The sequence below is a fragment of the Stenella coeruleoalba genome (genome assembly GCF_951394435.1).
Source record: "Stenella coeruleoalba genome assembly, chromosome: 11".
Classification (NCBI taxonomy): Eukaryota; Metazoa; Chordata; class Mammalia; order Artiodactyla; family Delphinidae; genus Stenella; species Stenella coeruleoalba.
In genome coordinates, this window is record NC_137157.1 from 13,635,139 (window position 1) to 13,655,052 (window position 19,914).

General features: G+C 44.1%; 1 protein-coding gene across 2 annotated transcripts in view; it reads left to right on the forward strand.

Moving 5' to 3' along the window:
• LARGE1 (LARGE xylosyl- and glucuronyltransferase 1) overlaps positions 1-19,914 on the forward strand; it is a 586,234-nt gene that overhangs the window by 138,974 nt on the left and 427,346 nt on the right. For both annotated transcript variants that reach the window (XM_079935833.1, XM_079935832.1), the window contains exon 2: positions 12,698-12,885. In XM_079935833.1, coding sequence (XP_079791959.1) covers positions 12,780-12,885 — 106 coding nt within the window. In that variant the 5' untranslated portion in view covers positions 12,698-12,779. The remainder of the gene's footprint in view (positions 1-12,697; positions 12,886-19,914) is intronic.

Consider the following 19,914-nt stretch of genomic DNA (forward strand, 5'->3'; position numbering starts at 1 on the left):
CAGATCTAGACTTGCCAGCAGCACGACCCTAGAGATAGTTAGAAGTTAGCCAAGCAGGTCTTTGTCAGCGTGGCAGAGAGTTTAGGATTTGAGAGCTGGGGGAAACATTGAATGATTTCAAGCATGATCAGAGTTAGGAGGCTGCTGCAGGAAGCACGCATGGGAGATGATGGTGGCTTTGATTCATATAGTGGCAGGAAAACGGGAGAGAAATGGGTGTGTTATGGGAAAGAGTACATGTTTTAAAGGTGAAAATGGCGGGATGGGAGGATGCGTGGACTTGGCAAGATGAGAGGGGGAAGTGAGGCATTGAGAAGGCTCCCAGGTATCTGGCCTGAGCGATGGAGTAGATGATGTCGCCCTTTATGGAGGTGGGAAAGATCTAGAGAGGGACGGGTTTGGAAGGGAAATTGGGAGTTGAAGTCTGAGGCATGTGCAGTAGAGGAAGATCATGATACATGTCAACCTGGAGGTCAAAGAGAGGCTAGGGTTAGAGATACAAGGGTGGGAGTCATCAGCCTAGAGATTGTTTTACAAGCCATTGGAATTGGGGATATCCCCTGGGTAGAGAAACAATGACGCATCCCCAGCGGATTCCTGGAACACTCCTGGAATTTACCATTCTGAAAAGAAGAGGTTTGGCAAGAAAAGGCACATATGAAATGAATATCTCAGGGATTTCCCGGGTGGTTCAGTGGTTAAGAATCTGCCTGCCAATGCAGGGGACACGGGTTCGAGTCCTGGTCCGGGAATATCCCACATGCCATGGAGCAACTAAGTCCGTGTGCCACAACTACTGAGCCTGCGCTCTAGAGCCCGTGAGCCACAGCTTCTGAGCCTGCATGCCACAACTACTGAAGCCCACGCACCTAGAGCCTGTGCTCTGCAACAAGAGGAGCCACTGCAATGAGAAGCCCGCACACCGCAATGAACAGTAGCCACCACTCACCGCAACTAGAGAAAGCCCACGCCCAGCAACGAAGACCCAATGCAGTTAAAAACAAAAAATTCTCAGAGGATAAGAGAGTGAGTTTACCAGAGAAAAAATAGTAGCATTTCTGAGCAGGTGACCGCCCATTTGAAACCGGAAATGATTAAAGGGAACGAATCTGCCTGCCTGAGAGCATGATTTCATACCCTAGCGTTTGGCTTCCCACGGAAAGCCGTGGAGAACAAGCATAGCTGTGTTCGTTCATTTGAAGCATCAGATTTCTCCAGGCTAGTACGGTTGGAAAAAAGGAGGGCCAAGGGAGGTGAGTCCTTGCAGAGGGAAGTTATAATCATAAACCAGGGCATCTGAGCCGAATAAGTGAAAATATAAGGAAAATCTAGACCTGGATGAATAGTAATGAAGAAAGCCAGTGGATCGAGGTTCATGAAGACAGCAAAGCATTCGTGTAAGGGCAGCCTGGGGAGGCGACCAGAGGGGGCTGGGCGGCCACTCATGTTGACATTTGCTATCTCGGAGGTTGTTCTAGAATGTGAACCTGGCCCACGTGAAGTGGCAGGTATTGTGAATTGGCTATTTGCATCACTGTATTAAAGTGGAGAGGCGTGGTGAGAAGTAAAGTCTTCCAAGAATGAGAGGCGTGACCAGGACTTACTTGCTTAATGACTGACGAGGACAGAGAGCCCATGGTGGTGCCTGGGAGGAACAGTGGTCGTCCTGCGAGGGAGGGGCAGAAGATTCGGTAGCGACAACTGGAAGCCAGGAGGGTGGAGACCCACTTCCTAGTCCTTAGGTCTGTGGACTAAGAATGCCACCTCGGTCACTGCAGCCGCCCTCAGTGGTGCACTTTGAGGAGCCTCAGGATGGGAAGAAACAGGCCCTGGATAGCTGAGATTCATTTCTAAGGAAGGAGTTCAGTGAGCCCAGACTCTTGCATCTTCCCATACACAGAAAAGCGCTAAATTCATTAACTTGAGATGTCTGGTTTTCTTTAATTAACAGGGACCTTCTGAGGTTCCAGCTACCTGGTTTTTGTTGCAAAACTCCTATATATCTTGGCTCCTCCCATACCTCTTCAGAGCAAACTGAGAGGCTGCCTCCAGGGTTTGAAGTCCTCAGAAAGTCCACCGAATAAAACAGAATTCTTAACTTTTAGGGTGTGCATTTTTTTTTTTTTCCAGTTGTTGTGTGTTTGCCTTGAGAGGGTAGTGGAAAGACTTCCCTCGGCAAAGCCGTGGTCCAGGGGACAGCTATGCATTCCCTTAAAAGCTGGAGGTAGCATGAAGTGAGGGGTAGTTGAGGTTAAAGAGGAATGTGTGGGTCACACAGTGGAAGTTCCACAGGATTTCATCGTTGGACTTGGGAGGAAAGCGTGGGCTGGAGGTTGTGTGACAGGAGGTGCTTGTATGATAATGAACATCCGGGGAGGCTGCTGGCTCTCACTGAGAGATTCAGGCCTTGACCCACTCAATACTTATTTCTTGATCACCTCCTTGTGTGCCAGAGACTGTGCTGGCAACAAGCAAGCAACAGTGGGCAGCATGGACAAGGTGCCTGCCTTTGAAGTATCTGCTCTGACTGGGGAGGTTCAGACTGGTCATCAATTTGGTGTCCTGTAGCAAAGAACTCTTTTCCTGTTTTTTTTTCCCAGAAAATACTAGAATTTGAATCCCAGGCTTTCCAACAACTAAATCAGTGTCCTTAGCCTCTTTTAGTGTCGATTTTCCCTTCTGTAAAATGGGTGTGGTGGTGCCTCTGTGGGTGGTGTTGGTGTTGCTCCGTTATTATTCAAATGTGCAAGAATTGCTTTTGCCAGGAGGTCAGGGTGGGTCATCAGAGCTACCGTTAGTCCATAAGATGCTTGTGTTTAATTAGAAAAAGGCACTTTTCCTTCTAGAAACTCTGCTTCCGTCAGTCAGAGAACTGTTGTAGTAAATATGCAATTGAAGAAGTCCAGGTGCTCCCTCCTGCACTGGCTTGTCCCTGCAGGGTGAGGTGAGGGGAGAGGCGAGCTTTGGGTATTAACCAGTTATTTACTAAGTGCCTGAGTACAGCCCTCTCTAACTGTAATGTGCTCTCGAATCACTTAGGCTCTTGTTAAAATGCAGATTCTGATTCATTGGGGCCGGGGTGGGGCCCAGTGGCTGCTGGATCAGGGACCACACTTTGGGTTGAGATGGCTACTGTAAACCTTTGTCTTAAATGCTGGTAGAAGACCTGGATCCTTTGACCTTGGGGGTTTTGGTCTGATGTGGAGAGATAACAGGAAATGGTTAGAAAACAATTAAGTGATCAGCAATGTGCTCTTGACACCTATTGGGGTCTAGAAACAAAGAGAAGGAATGCCTCTAGGTCTGGACTTGCCAGGAAGGTTTCACAGAAGCAGTAAGGACATGAAATTCCTCCTGAGGTCCAGCAGAGGAGGAAGGACATTGCAGGACGGTTGGGGTATGTGTGAGGGGATGGCTTGGGTATAGACATGAGGTGGGGTTGTCATACCAGCAATAATACAAATAATGATAACAGCCAAGCTAACATCGGCAGAGGTTCTATCTGCTGTAGGACCTGTTTTATAATCTCTTTGCCCTCTTAGTACAGGGGTGACAATGTTATGACTCTCAGGATTCAGCCACTCTTTTAGTTAGAAAAATCGGTGGCCCAAGTCTGTTACTTGTCCTAGGATCAGTTTGGGATCCTAAGTGGTTCTGATGGGTTTGGCCATTGTGTTCCTTAGACTTTGTTTTTGGAGGTTACTTAGATTTTTATTCCCTCTTCATGTACATTGTTTCTGGACAATCCACACGTCTTGAACACCCATGAAAAATCATTTCTAACATCCATGATGCTAATTAAAAGACAACCTCTGGTTGTCTCTCTCTTTTTTTTTTAACAACAGAAACTAACAGTATTGTGAAGCAGTTATACTACAATAAAGATCTATGAAAAAAAAAAAAGCCTCTGGTGTTGATCAGAGATGGCTGAACAGAGCAATGTTTGCAATGTGGGCCTCTGACTGGGGTCTTTCAGGTGGTAACCAGCAACCCCTCGAGGGTATAATCCCAACTAGGATCCTATGTTAGCTCACTGCCCCTAGCATGTAAGGTAAAAGTAACACGTATATACTACAGTGTCTGCACTGAGGTGTTTTGAATTGAAAGCACTATAACAAGAAGACATAGTGATTTAAGCTTTTAAATATTTTTAAATGGTAAAAGGAATGCATACTCCTTATATTTATATAATATTTAGGAAAAGTATATGTTCATGTATATTGAAATTATCCATATGCTATACCCAGAGATAACTTTCAACACTTATACCTCTTTCATATCTATAGCTACGTAGATATTTATATGTTTATATGCAATTTATTACATTGAATTGAAGGATACTTGAAATCACATTTTATGTTCAACTTTGAATCCTACCTTTTGTGGCTTAACAGCTCATGGGAATTTTTCTGGCTCATACAGTATATTTCATAGATGTGAATTTCATTGGTTAAGACAAATGGGAGAAGACAGATGGAGTAGATATTTAGGAGGAGAAATTGACCAGCTTGGCTAAGGAATTGGATGTTGGATTTGAGGGAGGGGCATTTAGAGATGACTCTTAGACACCTGGATTAATAGGTGAGGCCTTCTCCCTTTCCCCAGGCAAGAACAGTTTAGAGACTGGTTTTCTAGTTAATGCATCAACATTTGCACATGCTTGCGATGTAATTTCCAGCCCACCTCCAGTTTCCTCCTTCCTTTCTTCTTCTTATGTTGATAACTATACTAACTTCCTGGAGGAACTTCTGATATAAATTGAGATTTTTCTTTAAAATGTGTTTCTAGTGCACAGAGGTGTCATTTAAAAGTCAGATTCATGAAGGAATATTTTTTACCTGCTGGGTTTAATTTCAGATGCCAGTGTTATCATAAAAGGCAAACCACCCTAGACTCTGTATTAAAACGTTGTACAAATTGTGCCAGTTGAAATTAACTTCTGCAGATGGAGAGAGGAAAGGAGGAAAATAAGTGTTGTAAAGAGTCTTTTTTTTTAAGTTTGAATTTTATTTTATTTATTTTTTTATACAGCAGGTTCTTATTAGTCATCAGTTTTATACACATCAGTGTATACATGTCAATCCCAGTTGCCCAATTAATCACACCACCATCCCCACCCGCCGGCCACTTTCCCTGCTTGGTGTCCATACGTTTGTTCTCTACATCTGGGTCTCTATTTCTGCCCTGCAAACCGGTTCATCTGTACCATTTTTCTAGGTTCCACATATACGCGTTAATATACGATATTTGTTTTTCTCTTTCTGACTTACTTCACTCTGTATGACACTCTCTAGATCCATCCACGTCTCTACAAATGACCCAATTTCGTTCCTTTTTATGGCTGAGTAATATTCCATTGTATATATGTACCACATCTTCTTTATCCATTCATCTGTCGATGGGCATTTAGGTTGCTTCCATGACCTGGCTATTGTAAATAGTGCTGCAGTGAACATTGGGGTGCATGTGTCTTTTTGAATTATGGTTTTCTTTGGGTATATGCCCAGTAGTGGGATTGCTGGATCGTGTGGTAATTCAATTTTTAGTTTTTTAAGGAACCTCCATACTGTTCTCCATAGTGGCTGTATCAATTTACATTCCCACCAACAGTGCAAGAGGGTTCCCTTTTCTCCACACCCTATCTAGCATTTGTTGTTTATAGATTTTCTGATGAAGCCCATTCTAACTGGTGTGAGGTGATATCTCATTGTAGTTTTGATTTGCATTTCTCTAATAGTGATACAGAGCAGCTTTTCATGTGTTTCTTGGCCATCTGTATGTCTTCTTTGGAGAAATGTCTATTTAGGTCTTCTACCCATTTTTATACTGGGTTGTTTGTTTTTTTAATATCGGGCTGCATGAGCTGTTTACATATTTTGGAGATTAATCCTTTGTCCATTGATTTGCTTGCAAATATTTTCTCCCATTCTGAGGGTTGTCTTTTCGTCTTGTTTATGGTTTCCTTTGCTGTGCAAAAGCTTTGAAGTTTCATTAGGCCCCATTTGTTTATTTTTGTTTTTATTTTCATTACTCTAGAAGGTGGATCAAAAAAGATCTTGCTGTGATTTATGTCAAAGAGTGTTCTACCTATGTTTTCCTCTAAGAGTTTTATAGTGTCCTGTCTTACATTAAGGTCTTGAATCCACTTTGAGTTTATTTTTGTGTATGATGTTAGGGAGTATTCTAATTTCATTCTTCTACATGTAGCTGTCCAGTTTTACCAGCACCACTTATTGAAGAGACTGTCTTTTCTCCATTGTATATCCTTGTCTCCTTTGTCATAGATCAGTTGACCATAGGTGTATGGGTTTATCTCTGGGCTTTCTATCTTGTTCCATTGATCTATGTTTCTGTTTTTGTGCCAGTACCATATTGTCTTGATTACTGTAGCTTTGTAGAAGAGTCTGAAGTCAGGGAGTCTCATTCCTCCCTCTCCGTTTTTTTCCCTCAAGACTGCTTTGGCTATTCGGGATCTTTTGTGTCTCCATACAAATTTTAAGATTTTTTGTTCTAGTTCCATAAAAAATGCCATTGGTAATTTGATAGGGATTGCATTGAATCTGTAGACTGCTTTGGGTAGTAGAGTCATTTTCACAATACTGATACGTCCAATCCAAGAACATGGTATATCTCTTCACCTGTTGGTATCATCTTTAATTTCTATCATCAGTATCTTATAGTTTTCTGCATACAGGTCTTTAGTCTCCCTAGGTAGGTTTATTCCTAGGTATTTTTTTCTTTTTGTTGCAATGGCAAATGGGAGTGTTTCCTTAATTTCTTTTTCAGATTTTTCATCATTAGTGTATAGGAATGCAAGAGATTTCTGTGCATTAATTTTGTATCCTGCAACTTTACCAAGTCCATTGATTAGCTCTAGTAGTTTTCTGGTGGCATCTTTAGGATTCTCTATGTATAGTATGTCATCTGCAAACAGTGACAGTTTACTTCTTCTTTTCCAATTTGTATTCCTTTTATTTCTTTTTCTTCTCTGACTGCTGTGGCTAGGACTTCCAAAACTATGTTGAATAATAGTGGTGAGAGTGGACATCCTTGTCTTTTTCCTGATCTTAGAGGAAATGCTTTCAGTTTTTCACCAGTGACAATGATGTTTGAAGTGGGTTTGTTGTATATGGCCTTTATTATGTTGAGGTAGGTTCTCTCTATGCCCATTTTCTGGAGAGTTTTTATCATAAATGGGTGTTGAATTTTGTCAAAAGCTTTTTCTGCATCTATTGAGATGATCATATGGTTTTTATTCTTCAATTTGTTAATATGGTGTATCACATTGACTGATTTGTGTATATTGAAGAATCCTTGCATCCCTGGGATAAATACCACTTGATCGTGGTGTATGATCCTTTTAATGTGTTGTTGGATTCTGTTTGCTAGTATTTTGTTGAGGATTTTTGCATCCATATTCATCAGTGATATTGGTCTGTAATTTTCTTTTTGTGTAGTATCTTTGTCTGGTTATGGTATCAGGGTGATGGTGGCCTCATAGAATGAGTTCAGGAGTGTTCCTTCCTCTGCAATTTTTGGGAAGAGTTTGAGAAGGATAGGTGTTAGCTCTTCTCTAAATGTTTGATAGCATTCACCTGTGAAGCCATCTGGTCCTGGACTTGTGTTTCTTGGAAGATTTTTAATTAGTTTCAATTTCATAACTTGTGATTGGTCTGTTCATATTTTCTACTTCTTCCAGGTTCAGTCTTGGAAGGTTATACCTTTCTATGAATTTGTCCATTTCTTACAGGTTGTCCATTTTATTGGCATAAAGTTGCTTGTAGTAGTCTCTTAGAATGCTTTGTATTTCTATGGTGTCTGTTGTAACTTCTCCTTTTTCATTTCTAATTTTATTGATTTGAGTCCTCTCCCTCTTTTTCTTGATGAGTCTGGCTAATGGCTTATCAATTTTGTTTATCTTCTCAAAGAATCAGCTTTTAGTTTTATTGATCTTTGGTATTGTTTTCTTTTTTTCTATTTTGTTTATTTCTGCTCTGATCTTTATGATCTCTTTCCTACTACTAACTTTGGGTTTTGTTAGTTCTTCTTTCTCTAGTTCCTTTAGGTGTAAGGTTAGATTGTTTATTTGAGGTTTTTGTTGTTTCTTGAGTTAGGCTTGTGTAGCTATAAACTTCCCTCTTAGAAATGCTTTTGCTGCTTCCCATAGGTTTTGGATCGTCGTGTTTTCATTGTCATTTGTCTGTAGGTATTTTTTGATTTCCTCTTGGATTTCTTCAGCGATCTTTTGGTTATTTAGTAACGTATTGTTTAACCTCCATGTGTTTGTGTTTTTTACATTTTTTCCCCTGTAATTGATTTCTAATCTCATAGTGTGGTGGTCGGAAAAGATGTTTGATATGATTTCAATTTTCTAAAATTTACTGAGGCTTGATTTGTGACCCAAGATGTGATCTATCCTGGAGAATGTTCCGTGCGCACTTGAGAAGTGTAATCTGCTGTTTTTGGATGGAATGTCCTGTAAATAGCAATTAATCTATCTAGTCTATTGTGTCATATAAAGCTTCTGTTTCCTTATTTATTTTCATTTTGGATGATCTGTCCATTGATGTAAGTGATGTGTTAAAGTCCCCTACTATTATCGTGTTACTATCGATTTCCTCTTTTATAGGTGTTAACAAGTTGCCTTATAGTAGTGAGGTGCTCCTATGATGGGTGCATATATATTTATAATTGTTATATCTTCTTCTTGGATTGATCTCCTGATCATTATGTAGTGTCCTTCCTTGTCTCTTGCAACATTCTTTATTTTAAAGTCTATTTTATGTGATATGAGTATTGGTGCTCCAGCTCTCTTTTGATTTCTATTTTCATGAAATACCTTTTTCTGTCCCCTCACTTTCAGTCTGAATGTGTCCTAGGTCTGAAGTGGGTCTCTTGTAGACAGCATATATATGGGTCTTGTGTTTGTATCCATTCAGCAAGCCTGTGTCTTTTGGTTGGAGCATTTAATCCATTCACGTTTAAGGTAATTATCGATATGCATGTTCCTATGATCATTTTCTTAATTGTTTGGGGTTTGTTTTTGTAGGTCCTTTTCTTCTCTTGTGTTTCCCACTTAGAGAAGTTCCTTTAGCATTTGCTGTAGAGCTGGTTTGGTGGTGCTGAATTCTCTTACCTTTTGCTTGTCTGTAAAGCTTTTGATTTCTCCATTTAATCTGCATGAGATCCTTGCTGGGTAGAGTAATCTTGGTTGTAGGTTCTTCCCTTTCATCACTTTAAGTATATCATGCCACTCCCTTCTGGCTTGTAGAGTTTCTGCTGAGAAATCAGCTGTTAACCTTATGCGAGTTTCCTTGTGTGTTATTTGTCATTTTTCCCTTGCTGCTTTCAATAATTTTTCTTTGTCTTTAATTTTTGCCAATTTGATTACTGTGTGTCTCAGTGTGTTTCTCCTTGGGCTTGTTCTGTATGGGACTCTCTGCGCTTCCTGGACCTGGGTGGCTATTTCGTTTTCCCATGTTAGGGAAGTTTTCGACTGTAGTCTCTTCAAATATTTTCTCTGGTCCTTTCTCTCTCTCTTCTCCTTCTGGGACCCCTATAATGCGAATATTGTTGCATTTAATGTCGTCCCAGAGGTCTCTTAGGCTGTCTTCATTTCTTTTCATTCTTTTTTCTTTTTTCTGTTCCGCAGCAGTGAATTCCACCATTCTGTCTTCCAGGTCACTTATCCATTCTTCTGCCTCAGTTATTCTGCTACTGATTCCTTCTAGTGTATTTTTCATTTCAGTTATTGTATTGTTCGTCTCTGTTTGTTTGTTCTTTAATTCTTCTAGGTCTTTGTTAAATATTTCTTGCATCCTTTTGATCTTTGCCTCCATTCTTTTTCCGAGGTCCTGGATCATCTTCACTATCATTATTGTGAATTCTTTTTCTGGAAGGTTGCCCATCTCCACTTCATTTAGTTGTTTTTCTGGGGTTTTCTCTTGTTCCTTCATCTGTTACACAGCCTTCTGCCTTTTCATCTTGTCTATCTTTCTGTGAATGTGGTTTTTGTTCCACAGGCTGCAGGATTGTAGTTCTTCTTGCTTCTGCTGTGTGTTGTAAAGCGTGTTAAAAAGTATTATTTAAATAGTAATGCCACTTGAATTCCAGTCCATATATGTTCCTACTTTCCTCTAAATTATAAATTCTTCTATAGTTTTTCCAATTATATTTCTGTCTATTGCACTTTTTTTTTTTTTTTTTTGGAATGGGAGCAAACAGTGTTGATATGTTTGACCCTGGGAAAGAAAATAATTAGATTCAGTATGATGGCTTTAGTTTCCAACAGAAGGAAATGCCCCCCTGGCAAAGCTGTTAGAATGAAATACTTAAGGAGAGCAGAGCCTGAGGTGTCTCTGCACTAGGTGTGTGTAGCCTTTGGTCAGTTAATCCATCTTTCTGGGTCTTGGTTTTCTCATCTATAAAATGGGGAGGAAAAAATAGCACCTACCTCATAAGCTAGTTTGAGAATCTAACAAGTAAAAAAACACTGGAAGGTGCTTGATGCATAAGTGCTACTTACTGCTAGTTGCCTTTACCATAATTAAGTGAACTGTGAAAAAAAAAAAAGTGATTTTAGTGTAATGGTACCTACCACCCGAAGGAGGATTAAATAGGTGGGTCTTTCAGGTTTAAAATACCCATGTGCCATGTCAGTCAAGACCTTTTTGTTTAAATCTATTTTCTACCAAACCCTTTTGGGGTCGGGGAGGGTGGGAATGGCGAGAGATGAAACAATGTAAGTAAGGCTGCTCTTTGGTGTTCTGGAAGGGCGGTGGGGTCACGTCTGCCTGTGCTTGATCATCTTTGCTAGTCGCTTATTCTAGGGCGCTCTCATTTAAGGCTCATACCGTCCCCCACTACAGAGGGCAGCGCTTATGTTATAGATGGACAAAATGAAGCTTCCCAGAGACGGGGGCCTTGCCAAGGTCACAGCTAGTCAAGTGTGGTATCTGGATTTGCATCCAGATCTTTCTCAAGGCACAGCCTCTCCTCACAGCACTCCCTCTTCCTAAGAGATCACCAGCATTGCTGTGCTTCTCATTCTTAGTGACTAGCGGAGTTTGTGTGTAGGGTTTGTTTCCCTAACTTCAGAATGGAAAACTTCCCTAGGGGGGGCTTCTCAAGTCCACATCCTTTGTTTAAAGGGATTTTGCTTTTTCGGGTTTTACTTGCTCGTCCACACCCTCCAGCCCTGTGGTCTTTGATCTATTTCCGAAGAGCGCGTCATTTAGAAAATCCCGTCAGAGTGGTCACAGAAGAAAGCTTAGCCTTGACAGCTGAGGTTGGCTCTGTTGGGTGTTTATTGCCGGCAAGTTGCCGAACACAGATTCCTGAAGCTTGAGAGGGTCGCCTTTGGTTAGAATCTGATTCCGTTTATTTGTTCGACAGACAATTATCAGGCCCTGCAGGTGACAGGCGGTCGGCTAAGTGTCAGTGAATACAAGGTGAGTCAGACGGGGCACCTACCTTCTCGAAACACCAAGGCTGGTGCGGAAGGAAGACACTTAAACTAGACCATTGTCACATAGGGTTTAAGGGTTATGGCAGAGGGAAGGACACATTCAAGGGGACATTTAAACCAGGTCTTTGGTGGTCGTCCCTTCCTCGGGAATCTGCAGCCTTCTATAACTGCCTGCCGTGGCAGCTCTGCTCTGCGAAGGGGGCTCCACGTGGACTTTTCTCTCCACCTCCAGCCACTGTGATGTCTGTGTTGGGAGCTGTGAGGACATGAGATTGTATGGTCGGTTGGTTTTTAAATTTTTTCGTAAGTCACATGCCTTCCTGGTCAGGTACTCAGATGAAAGATCATTCGCCCTCTGCTCGGTCTGGGTTGACCTTCTGTGTCTTCTTTGAACCTGTCTCAGCCAGCCTTCTGCGTGGTCCACGATTGTCCCTCTGCAGGCTGGTTGTAGGTTGTCTGTCTGCTCCCCTCCGGTCTCTGCTTGTTTGAAATGTTTCATGCTTTTCTGGCAATCTTCTGTGAAAGGGTGGAAGCTATTAAGACAGTCCCTGTGGAGTGTTTCTAGGTTTTCCCCTGTGACTGAGATGTAGCCTCCTGCCCATGACGTTGGGGCCTCTCCGGTCTCCTTTCCCTTGAGTGTGTCGTCTGTTAGCCTTGCCCGCCTTCCGCAGTTCTCTCTGCCGGGAACACGGGGAGCTGTTTTGCCCTCTTGACTAAACATGGATGGGTCGGTACTTTCATCTGTCCTCCCATAGAGGTCTGTGCAAATCTCTGTCATCACATTCTTGGGGTTCCTGTGGATGTTTTGTGTTGGTCTTTCTTGTTAGACAGTGTTCTTTAAAGCCAACCCATACTCTGGTCACTTTTGAAAACACAGTACCTGGTTAGTGCTTGGTACATATAAGATGCTAATTAGGTGCTCTTTTTAATAAGTGTTTAGTCCAGGCTTCAAAACTCACCTAAACTATAAAATATATGCGTGTATGTATGCATGTGAGAGGGACAGAGATCTGTTATAGTTTGCATCATCCTGCATTTGTTGATTTTGTAGAGAGCTCTTTCAGTTTGGGTAGACTGCAAGGCTGCTGCATCATCTCTTGGGATGAAAGGTTAGCAGGAAATTGTAGATGAGTCGAACCAGTCTCAGGATCTGCAGGATATTTCTTTTGCAATTTGCATCCATTGACAGTGCTAAGAACTCAGCCCTTCCCTCTTTGCTCTTTCTTTCAGAAAGTATTATGAGGGAGGCCGAGGACTCCACGCTCCGGGCAGAGAAACGGCGCTGGGATTAGGGATTGCCACTTCCGAGAGGATGCTGGGAATCTGCAGAGGGAGACGGAAATTCCTGGCTGCCTCGTTGACTCTGCTCTGCATCCCAGCCATCACCTGGCTTTACCTGTTTGCTGGGAGCTTTGAAGGTAAGAAGGAAGCTTTCCCACAGGGAGAGGGATGGAGGGAGGAAGGAACCCTGGCTGTCCCAGAGTCCTAGGAAGAACCTCCAAGTCTTCTAATCCCAGCTTCTCATTCTGTAGAACAATGGAATTTTGATGCTCGATCACAGGAAAAGATTTGCCTAGGTTTACAGAGGGAATTAGAGGGAGTTAGTAATGGGAGGAGAAAAAGCTAAATACAGAAGCAAAAATAAGGCGCCCCTGGATGCAGCAGCGTGGAGGAGGTTACACAAGTGTCAGATAGCAGCTGTGCAGGCTGGTCGCCGTGTCGATAAAGGGGAAAAGGTTGGGTCCTGGGGGGATTACTTAGCTGTTTGTGGAGTAAGATGTTTCATTCATTCTTTCATCTATTCATTCACTTATCTGCACATTCAGCATTTTGCTACTGTTTAACATCTATGCTAAACCAGGTACTGGGAATCCGGTGATAACAGATTTGGACCTTCGGAGTGCAGTGAAGGAGACAGGTTAACATGTGATCTCTGTTCATTGCTGTATGTGATACTCTGTTAAGATAAGGCAAGCCCAGGGCGCTGGGGGAGAGGGTGACTGAGGCTGTCAGGCGGGCTGGGTACAGAAGATGAGTAGTGATGCTGACCGGCTGAGTACAGGAGCTCAGCAAAGGAGTCGCCTTCACTAAACAAATAACAAACGCTCATCCCTGCCGCGTTCCCGAAATCCACAGAAAAGACGAGTCTCACATCCTTCCAGCCAGCAGTTTCAAATGCAGTGCAGTGTTCTGAGTATCAAAGATGGTTTTCTAAGCTTCGGGGAGGGAAGGAGTGGCAGTGTTGAAGAGCACACTTTCTGTTTATTTACCCCAACACTTGAGTTAAAAATATATATATCTCTCTCAAGTGAAAATCTGTCTCCAGGAAGTCACTACTGTGTTTTTTTAAACATGTCCTTTATGCATAATTTTATCGACAGCTCAAGGCTACCTTTTAATTAGGAGTTCACTGCCTGAGCTTTGCCCTGAGTTCGCCAGGCTGAATATAAACGAGGTGGAACTCTGTGCCTGCATAGCAGGGAAGGGCCCAGGGCCACACCCCTGTCCCTGTCCTGCCCCAGACATCCCTGGAGTAGTAGAGCTTTCATCTAAGCAGCTAGATAGATCATGCATGGCAGTGGATGGTTGATTTTTGGCAAAGAGATCAGAGGGAGGAAGGTGAGTTGGTTTGGGCACTGGAAGAGGTAGAAGGAAGCATTCTCCAGGGATGATGGAAGAGACCCTGTGAAAGAAGGCCAAGAGCATCGGTACTGGCACAGGTTTAATGCACTAAAACATTGACTTTGCCAGTATAACTATAGTAATAATAGTATAACAACAATAGCAATAATGATGATAACAATATACACCATAATATTTTGAGCATTTCTACGTGCCTGGCGTTGTCGTAAGGACTTGACACCTGTTAACTCTTCCTCCACAATAATCCTATGTGGTGGGGACAGATGAGGAGGGCAAGGAAGATCAGCTTCAGTGATGTCCCCAAGGGCCCAAAGCCAGGCAAGATGTGGCCTGGATTATTGGACTTGAGAGCTGTAATACCGTGTTGTGGACTGGGCTTCGGTGGGGGTAGACTTTGGTGGGGGGCGAGGGGGGTGCTGACAAAGTGTCACATGATGTTTTTGGATGTGTGTGAGGGAAATTGTACAATTTTGATTTTTCACTCATTGGTAGAAACCCAGCATCAGATAATTTTGGCAGAAAGGCAATTTGGGGACTAATAAAAGTAGTAAGTTGAAAGGTAGTGCTAGCTTCAGGCAGGGTTGGATCCAGGCGCTCCAATGATATTTTTGTAGCTCTGTCTCTCTAGTTTCCTTTGCTCTACTTTTCTCTGCTATGGTTTCTTTCAGGAGTAGCTTTTCCTACCCAATGAAAGCTTTGGCTTACAACTTATCCTTACCAGCCCCTTGTAGAAAAAGGAGGACTTCCTCCCCCTAATTCTCCAGCATTACCTCTGATTGGATTGCCTCTGGTCACTCGTGGTCTGGAGAGCATTCACTGTGGTTGGGGGAGGCTAGTGAGGGCAGCCATGAGCCCTGTGCCTATTTCTGGTCACAGGGTAGAGAAGAGTTCCCTTAAGCATGTGGAGGGAAACTGGGGAGGGGTGGCCCCCAAAGGTAAATGGTGCAGTTCCCCAAAGAGGAGAAACTAGGAGTTGATCTGGGTTCTGGAGAATTCACAGCTGGCTGTGCTTTGTGATGGGCTGATGTTGACTTGAAGGTCGCTTTACAGCATCACGCTCTCTGGTCCAGCCCTGGCCCATAGAGGGACTGTGCTCCTTGACTTTGAATGATTTTATTAGGCAGGCAGATGGATTGCATTAAGTAGGGGCTGGATGACGTGGATACATTAACAGAAGCATTCTAGCTAGAAAGATGAAGGTGACGGATTTCTTTTACCGGGTATCAGTTAATCCACTGATTTCTTTGACCGGGCCCAGTTAGTCCACCGGTCCACTGCATTTATTTCTGGATGCTACACTTTAAGAACAGTCTAGACAGGTCAGCACATTTAGGAGAATATAGGTGAATGATCGTGTCAACTCAAACCTTGTTTCATACGAAATAGTGGAAAAAATGGGGCTGCCTTGGAGAAAAGCAAAGGCTCCAGGTGTACAGGATCAGCTTCAGTCAACAGTCAAAGGGCCGTCGCCTCAAAGAGATCAGGCTTATTACTCTGATGGCCCCTGAGTCTATGGAGGGACGTGGCAGGGAGCCAGATGTCAAGCTCATCATGATAAGCGTCATTCTGTCCACTGCTGGGACGAGCTGCCCTGGGAGGGAGGGATGAGAGGTGTGCAAACAGAAGTGTGAGCGTCAGGAGCAATTGCACAGGGTGATCTGCCTGACCGGTCCTGACCCAGAGATCGTGAGACTAGAAGAGGCTGAGTGTTTATCCAGAGACAAAGGTTTCTTCCTCAGAGTTCCTGCCGGCTGCCCCAGGCATCGGTACACTTCCAAAAGAGCCTGCGGAGACATCCTTTTCTCTGTAGTTAAACATAACAACTTTTCAGTCCACTTACTGATACCCTTGAGTTTTCTGGTTCAAGGCAGGTGGAGCCATAAATAAGGGACAGAGTAGCTGCCTGGATTCATGGTAATGCTATTCAGGCTTTATGTGGGTATTTATTTTTCAACCCTGTTTAATTTCAATGGATCATCTCCTGAGAGCAGAGTCTAGAACTCTCCCTGAGATGTGGATGCTCTTAGCATAAGGCTCTGGAGTCAGATTACACGCAGAAGCACGGTACATTGAGAGAGCACTGGCTGGGGTCAGGGTCTCAGGCTCTAAAATCAACTCAGCCAGAGTAGTTGGTGATGGGGCATGATGATGCCTCTCTCTTTGCCTCTTCCTGCTTGAAACGACGTTGTAGAAATGAAGCTCACCTGTTGGTGCACTAACATTCTACACGCTTATGATTCTAAGCATTGGGTGTGAATGAATTGGAAATGAGCAGAATCTTCTCCAATTAATGGGAAATAGGACAGGAGGAGGGAATAGGCTTATTGTGATTTGCTTGGGAGTGTGGATCCAGGATCAGTGCATAAAAGTTACGGCGAAGCAGGACCTTTCTCAGTGTAAGAAAGAACGGCTGTTCTGACACATTTGCCAGGCGTTGGAGTGCACCGTCTGGGAAAGCATTGAGATCCCCCTTCCCAGAGCTGTCAAAGGCCAAGTGACCATTGGTGGAGGATGCTAATCAGGGGATTTTTTTGCTGGTGCTTTATTCCCCGAAGTTCCTAAATGCTACTGACTTCATTTCTTCCCACACCCTCCTTTGTTCCTCTGCCATCTCCATGAACATCCCCAGCTACCCGTGCTCCAGGCTCTAAGCCTTCATTCTCTTCCTTCTTCATTCCCTCCATCGCTTGGTCGCCATATCCTGTTGAATCTGATCTTGACCTCTTGCCTCTGTGTCTCTTGTTTCCTTCCTTTCAGCACCTCTGATGCCCTGGCTCAGCTGTCTGCGTTCATCCTTTGGCGTCAGGACTGACGTGGCAGCCATCCTCGTCTGCCCTCCGGCCCCATCTCCTCGCACCCTCCTCACATTCCCCATCCAGCCTCGCTAGACTTCCTTGATGCTGGTGTGCACTGCCCTCCGTCCTCTGGACTTCGCACATGTTGTTCCTTCCCCTCCTGTCTTTGCCTCACTGAGATCCTCCTGTCTCAGCTTAAACATGATTGCCCCTCACCCTTAACTCGCTGGCTTCCTCAGCTACCCCGTCCTGACACCGCCCCCGCTCCCTGCTGACTTCTCATCCTTTCTCCTCCCTCATACTCAGGGCACTTCGTTTTTCTTGTTTTTATAATTGCTGTCTTCACGACTGACTACAGGCATCAGGAGGGAAGTGGTTCACTCTGTCCATCCCTCCATCTCTAGCACCTACTACGTGCCAGGAGAACTGTTTGTTGAATGAGTGAATGAGCGAAGGAATGTGTACTCTTCTGTCTTTAAGTGCTGGCAGCTGTCTTCACTGCTTCCTGGATTAACTCCAGACTCCTTATCATGGCTCTGGGGTCTTTCACAGGCTTTCTCCCTTAGCTTATAATTTCTGTCTTCACTCAGGTGAGGGTGCCTCATCCAACACCCTGAGAAAACGCCTTCATTTTTGCTCTTTCTGCCCAGGATACAGTTCTCTGTTTCCACAACCCTTCCTCCCAGCCTGCACCTTCAGTGCCCGTATTCAGTGTCATTTTCCTCTAATGTCTGATCCTATACGGAAACTTCTCTGGCAACACTCATCGAGGGATATTTTGCTTGTTTGGTGTCTTTCTAACCACTTGCCTGTGAGATTCTTGAGACAAGGGTCTGTTTTACTCATCATCACATTCCCACAGCCTGAGCATCACTCTGGCGGGTTCTTAGTAAATGTTGGCTGGAAAGGGTTCCGCTATTAAGGGCAGCGGGAGCCGGTGGTAGACGAGGGCTCTTCCTGGTGCTCTGGGCATCTCTGATTTTGAGACCTCAGGATATGGTGCCAGGAGCCTCACCTGCCTTCTGGTTGGGATGTTAATTCTGGGACTTGACTAGTTCTGCTTAAACACCCCTCCAACTTGAATTTAGAGCATGTCTGTCATTTTCTGCCAGAATCGCCTTTTCTCACGGGCATGAGAGTTTTGTTTGTGGGGTGTGGTTCTTTCTTTTCTGCCCATCAGGGAGATGGTGTTCAGCTGCTATTGAGTTAGCAGCAGGTGGAAAAGGGTGCTTTTCAGTGGTTCAGAAAATTGATCACACGTTGCCCTCTCATCATTTATAACCAGCTCTGCGCAGACGCTGCGCAGACGCTTCGCAGACGCTTCCTGTGGTCAGGGAGGTGGGCCAGCGAGGGTATGGGTGTTATTTAAAAGCAAATGTCTTTAGAGGCTGCAACGTCCAGAACATTTAAAAGCAGTGTCATGAACGGGCATAGGATATTAATTCCTAGCCGATTTCAGCCCGCACCTGCCTTTTGTTGTTCCTGAACCGTCTTCACTGTTCATGCGCTTCTTATCAACACAAACTCCTCCTGAAATGAATGGCTGGAGAGTCGTCACTATAAATTTCAACAGGAAGAAGTGAGGTCCTGACATTTGACCATTTTGAAGAGTTGCAGTGAGAACCAGCGTTGTAAGTTAAAGCGTTTTCTTTGTTTTATCGTCACAGGGGATCACGGGGCACGTGAACAGAGGAGTAGGGGAGATGCGGGCTTGACCAAACCTGACTGATTTCCCAGCCCTGCATCCCCTCTCCCCGTCCGTCAGCCCAGACACGGTGCCAGGAGGTCTGTGAACTCAGACCATGCAAGGTGCTAGCGGATAATGTGCTGGAGGTTTCAGGAGCCCCTGAGGCTAGGCTGTGCGGCAGCTTTGATGGCAGCCGAGCTATTTTGCCTTTCTGCCAATGGTCCCGACTTAATACGGATATTACCATAGAAGGATGTTATGGGGTATAAGAACGTAGGGTGCTGAATGCGAAATGAGATGGTAAGGGTGATATAAAAGTCATATTGATTTTTTTTTTTTTAAATCAGAAATGAAGGGCTTTCTTAGCCAGCGCTTAATACCATCAGTGCCGGGCCTAAGCAAAAGCCTATAACGGATGAGAATGTGCAAGTGAGACTCTGCGAGTGGTGCCCCGCCACAGGGCACAGGGGCTGCGTGTGTCTGCGGTTCTTGCCTTGGGCGAAAAGGCATCTCTTCAAGGTCTTGGAATCTGAGAGGGCAGGGGAAATCTATCATGATTTTATTTGGTTGTGAGTTGGTTGCTAAGGTAACCCCCACTTTTCTTACACCCAGCTTTTGATCCTAAAATCATATCGGTGATCCTGCTGGGGTGGAGAAAATGACCCTGATGTGTCAGTTGGCTGCATCTCCTGGAAGAGCTCATGGCAAGAGTCTTAGACCAGGAGTCAGGAAAACTGGTTTCCACTAATCCCAGCAGCTACCTTGTATTAGTTTCCAGTGGCTGCTGGAGCCAATTACCACAAATGTAGTGGCTTTAAAAAGCACAAATTTATTATCTTAACAGTTTCAGAAGTCAGGAACCTAAAATGAGTCTCATTGGGCTAAAGCCAAGGTGCTTCCAGGGCTGGTTTCTCCTGGAGACCCCAGGAGAGAATTCATCTCCCGGCCTTTTTCATCTTCTAAAGGCTGCCGTTTTCCTCGGCTTGTGGCCCCTTCCTCCATCTCCAAGGCCAGAAGAGTAACATCTTCAAATTACTCTTTCTGACTGTGATCTCTGCCTCTGTGGTCACATCTCCTTCTCTGATTGTGACCTTCCTGCCTCCCTCTTACAAGGACGCTTGTGATTACTTTGAGCCCATCTGGATAATCCAGGATAATTGTCCCATCTCAAAATCGTTAATTTAATCACACCTGCCAAGTCCCTTTGGCCAGGTAAGGTAACATAGTCACAGGTTGTGGGGATTAGGTTGTGGGCATATTTGGGGAACCATTATTAGGCCCTCCACACCCCTCCCCCCCAGTCCTATGCTCCTGCATCCCCT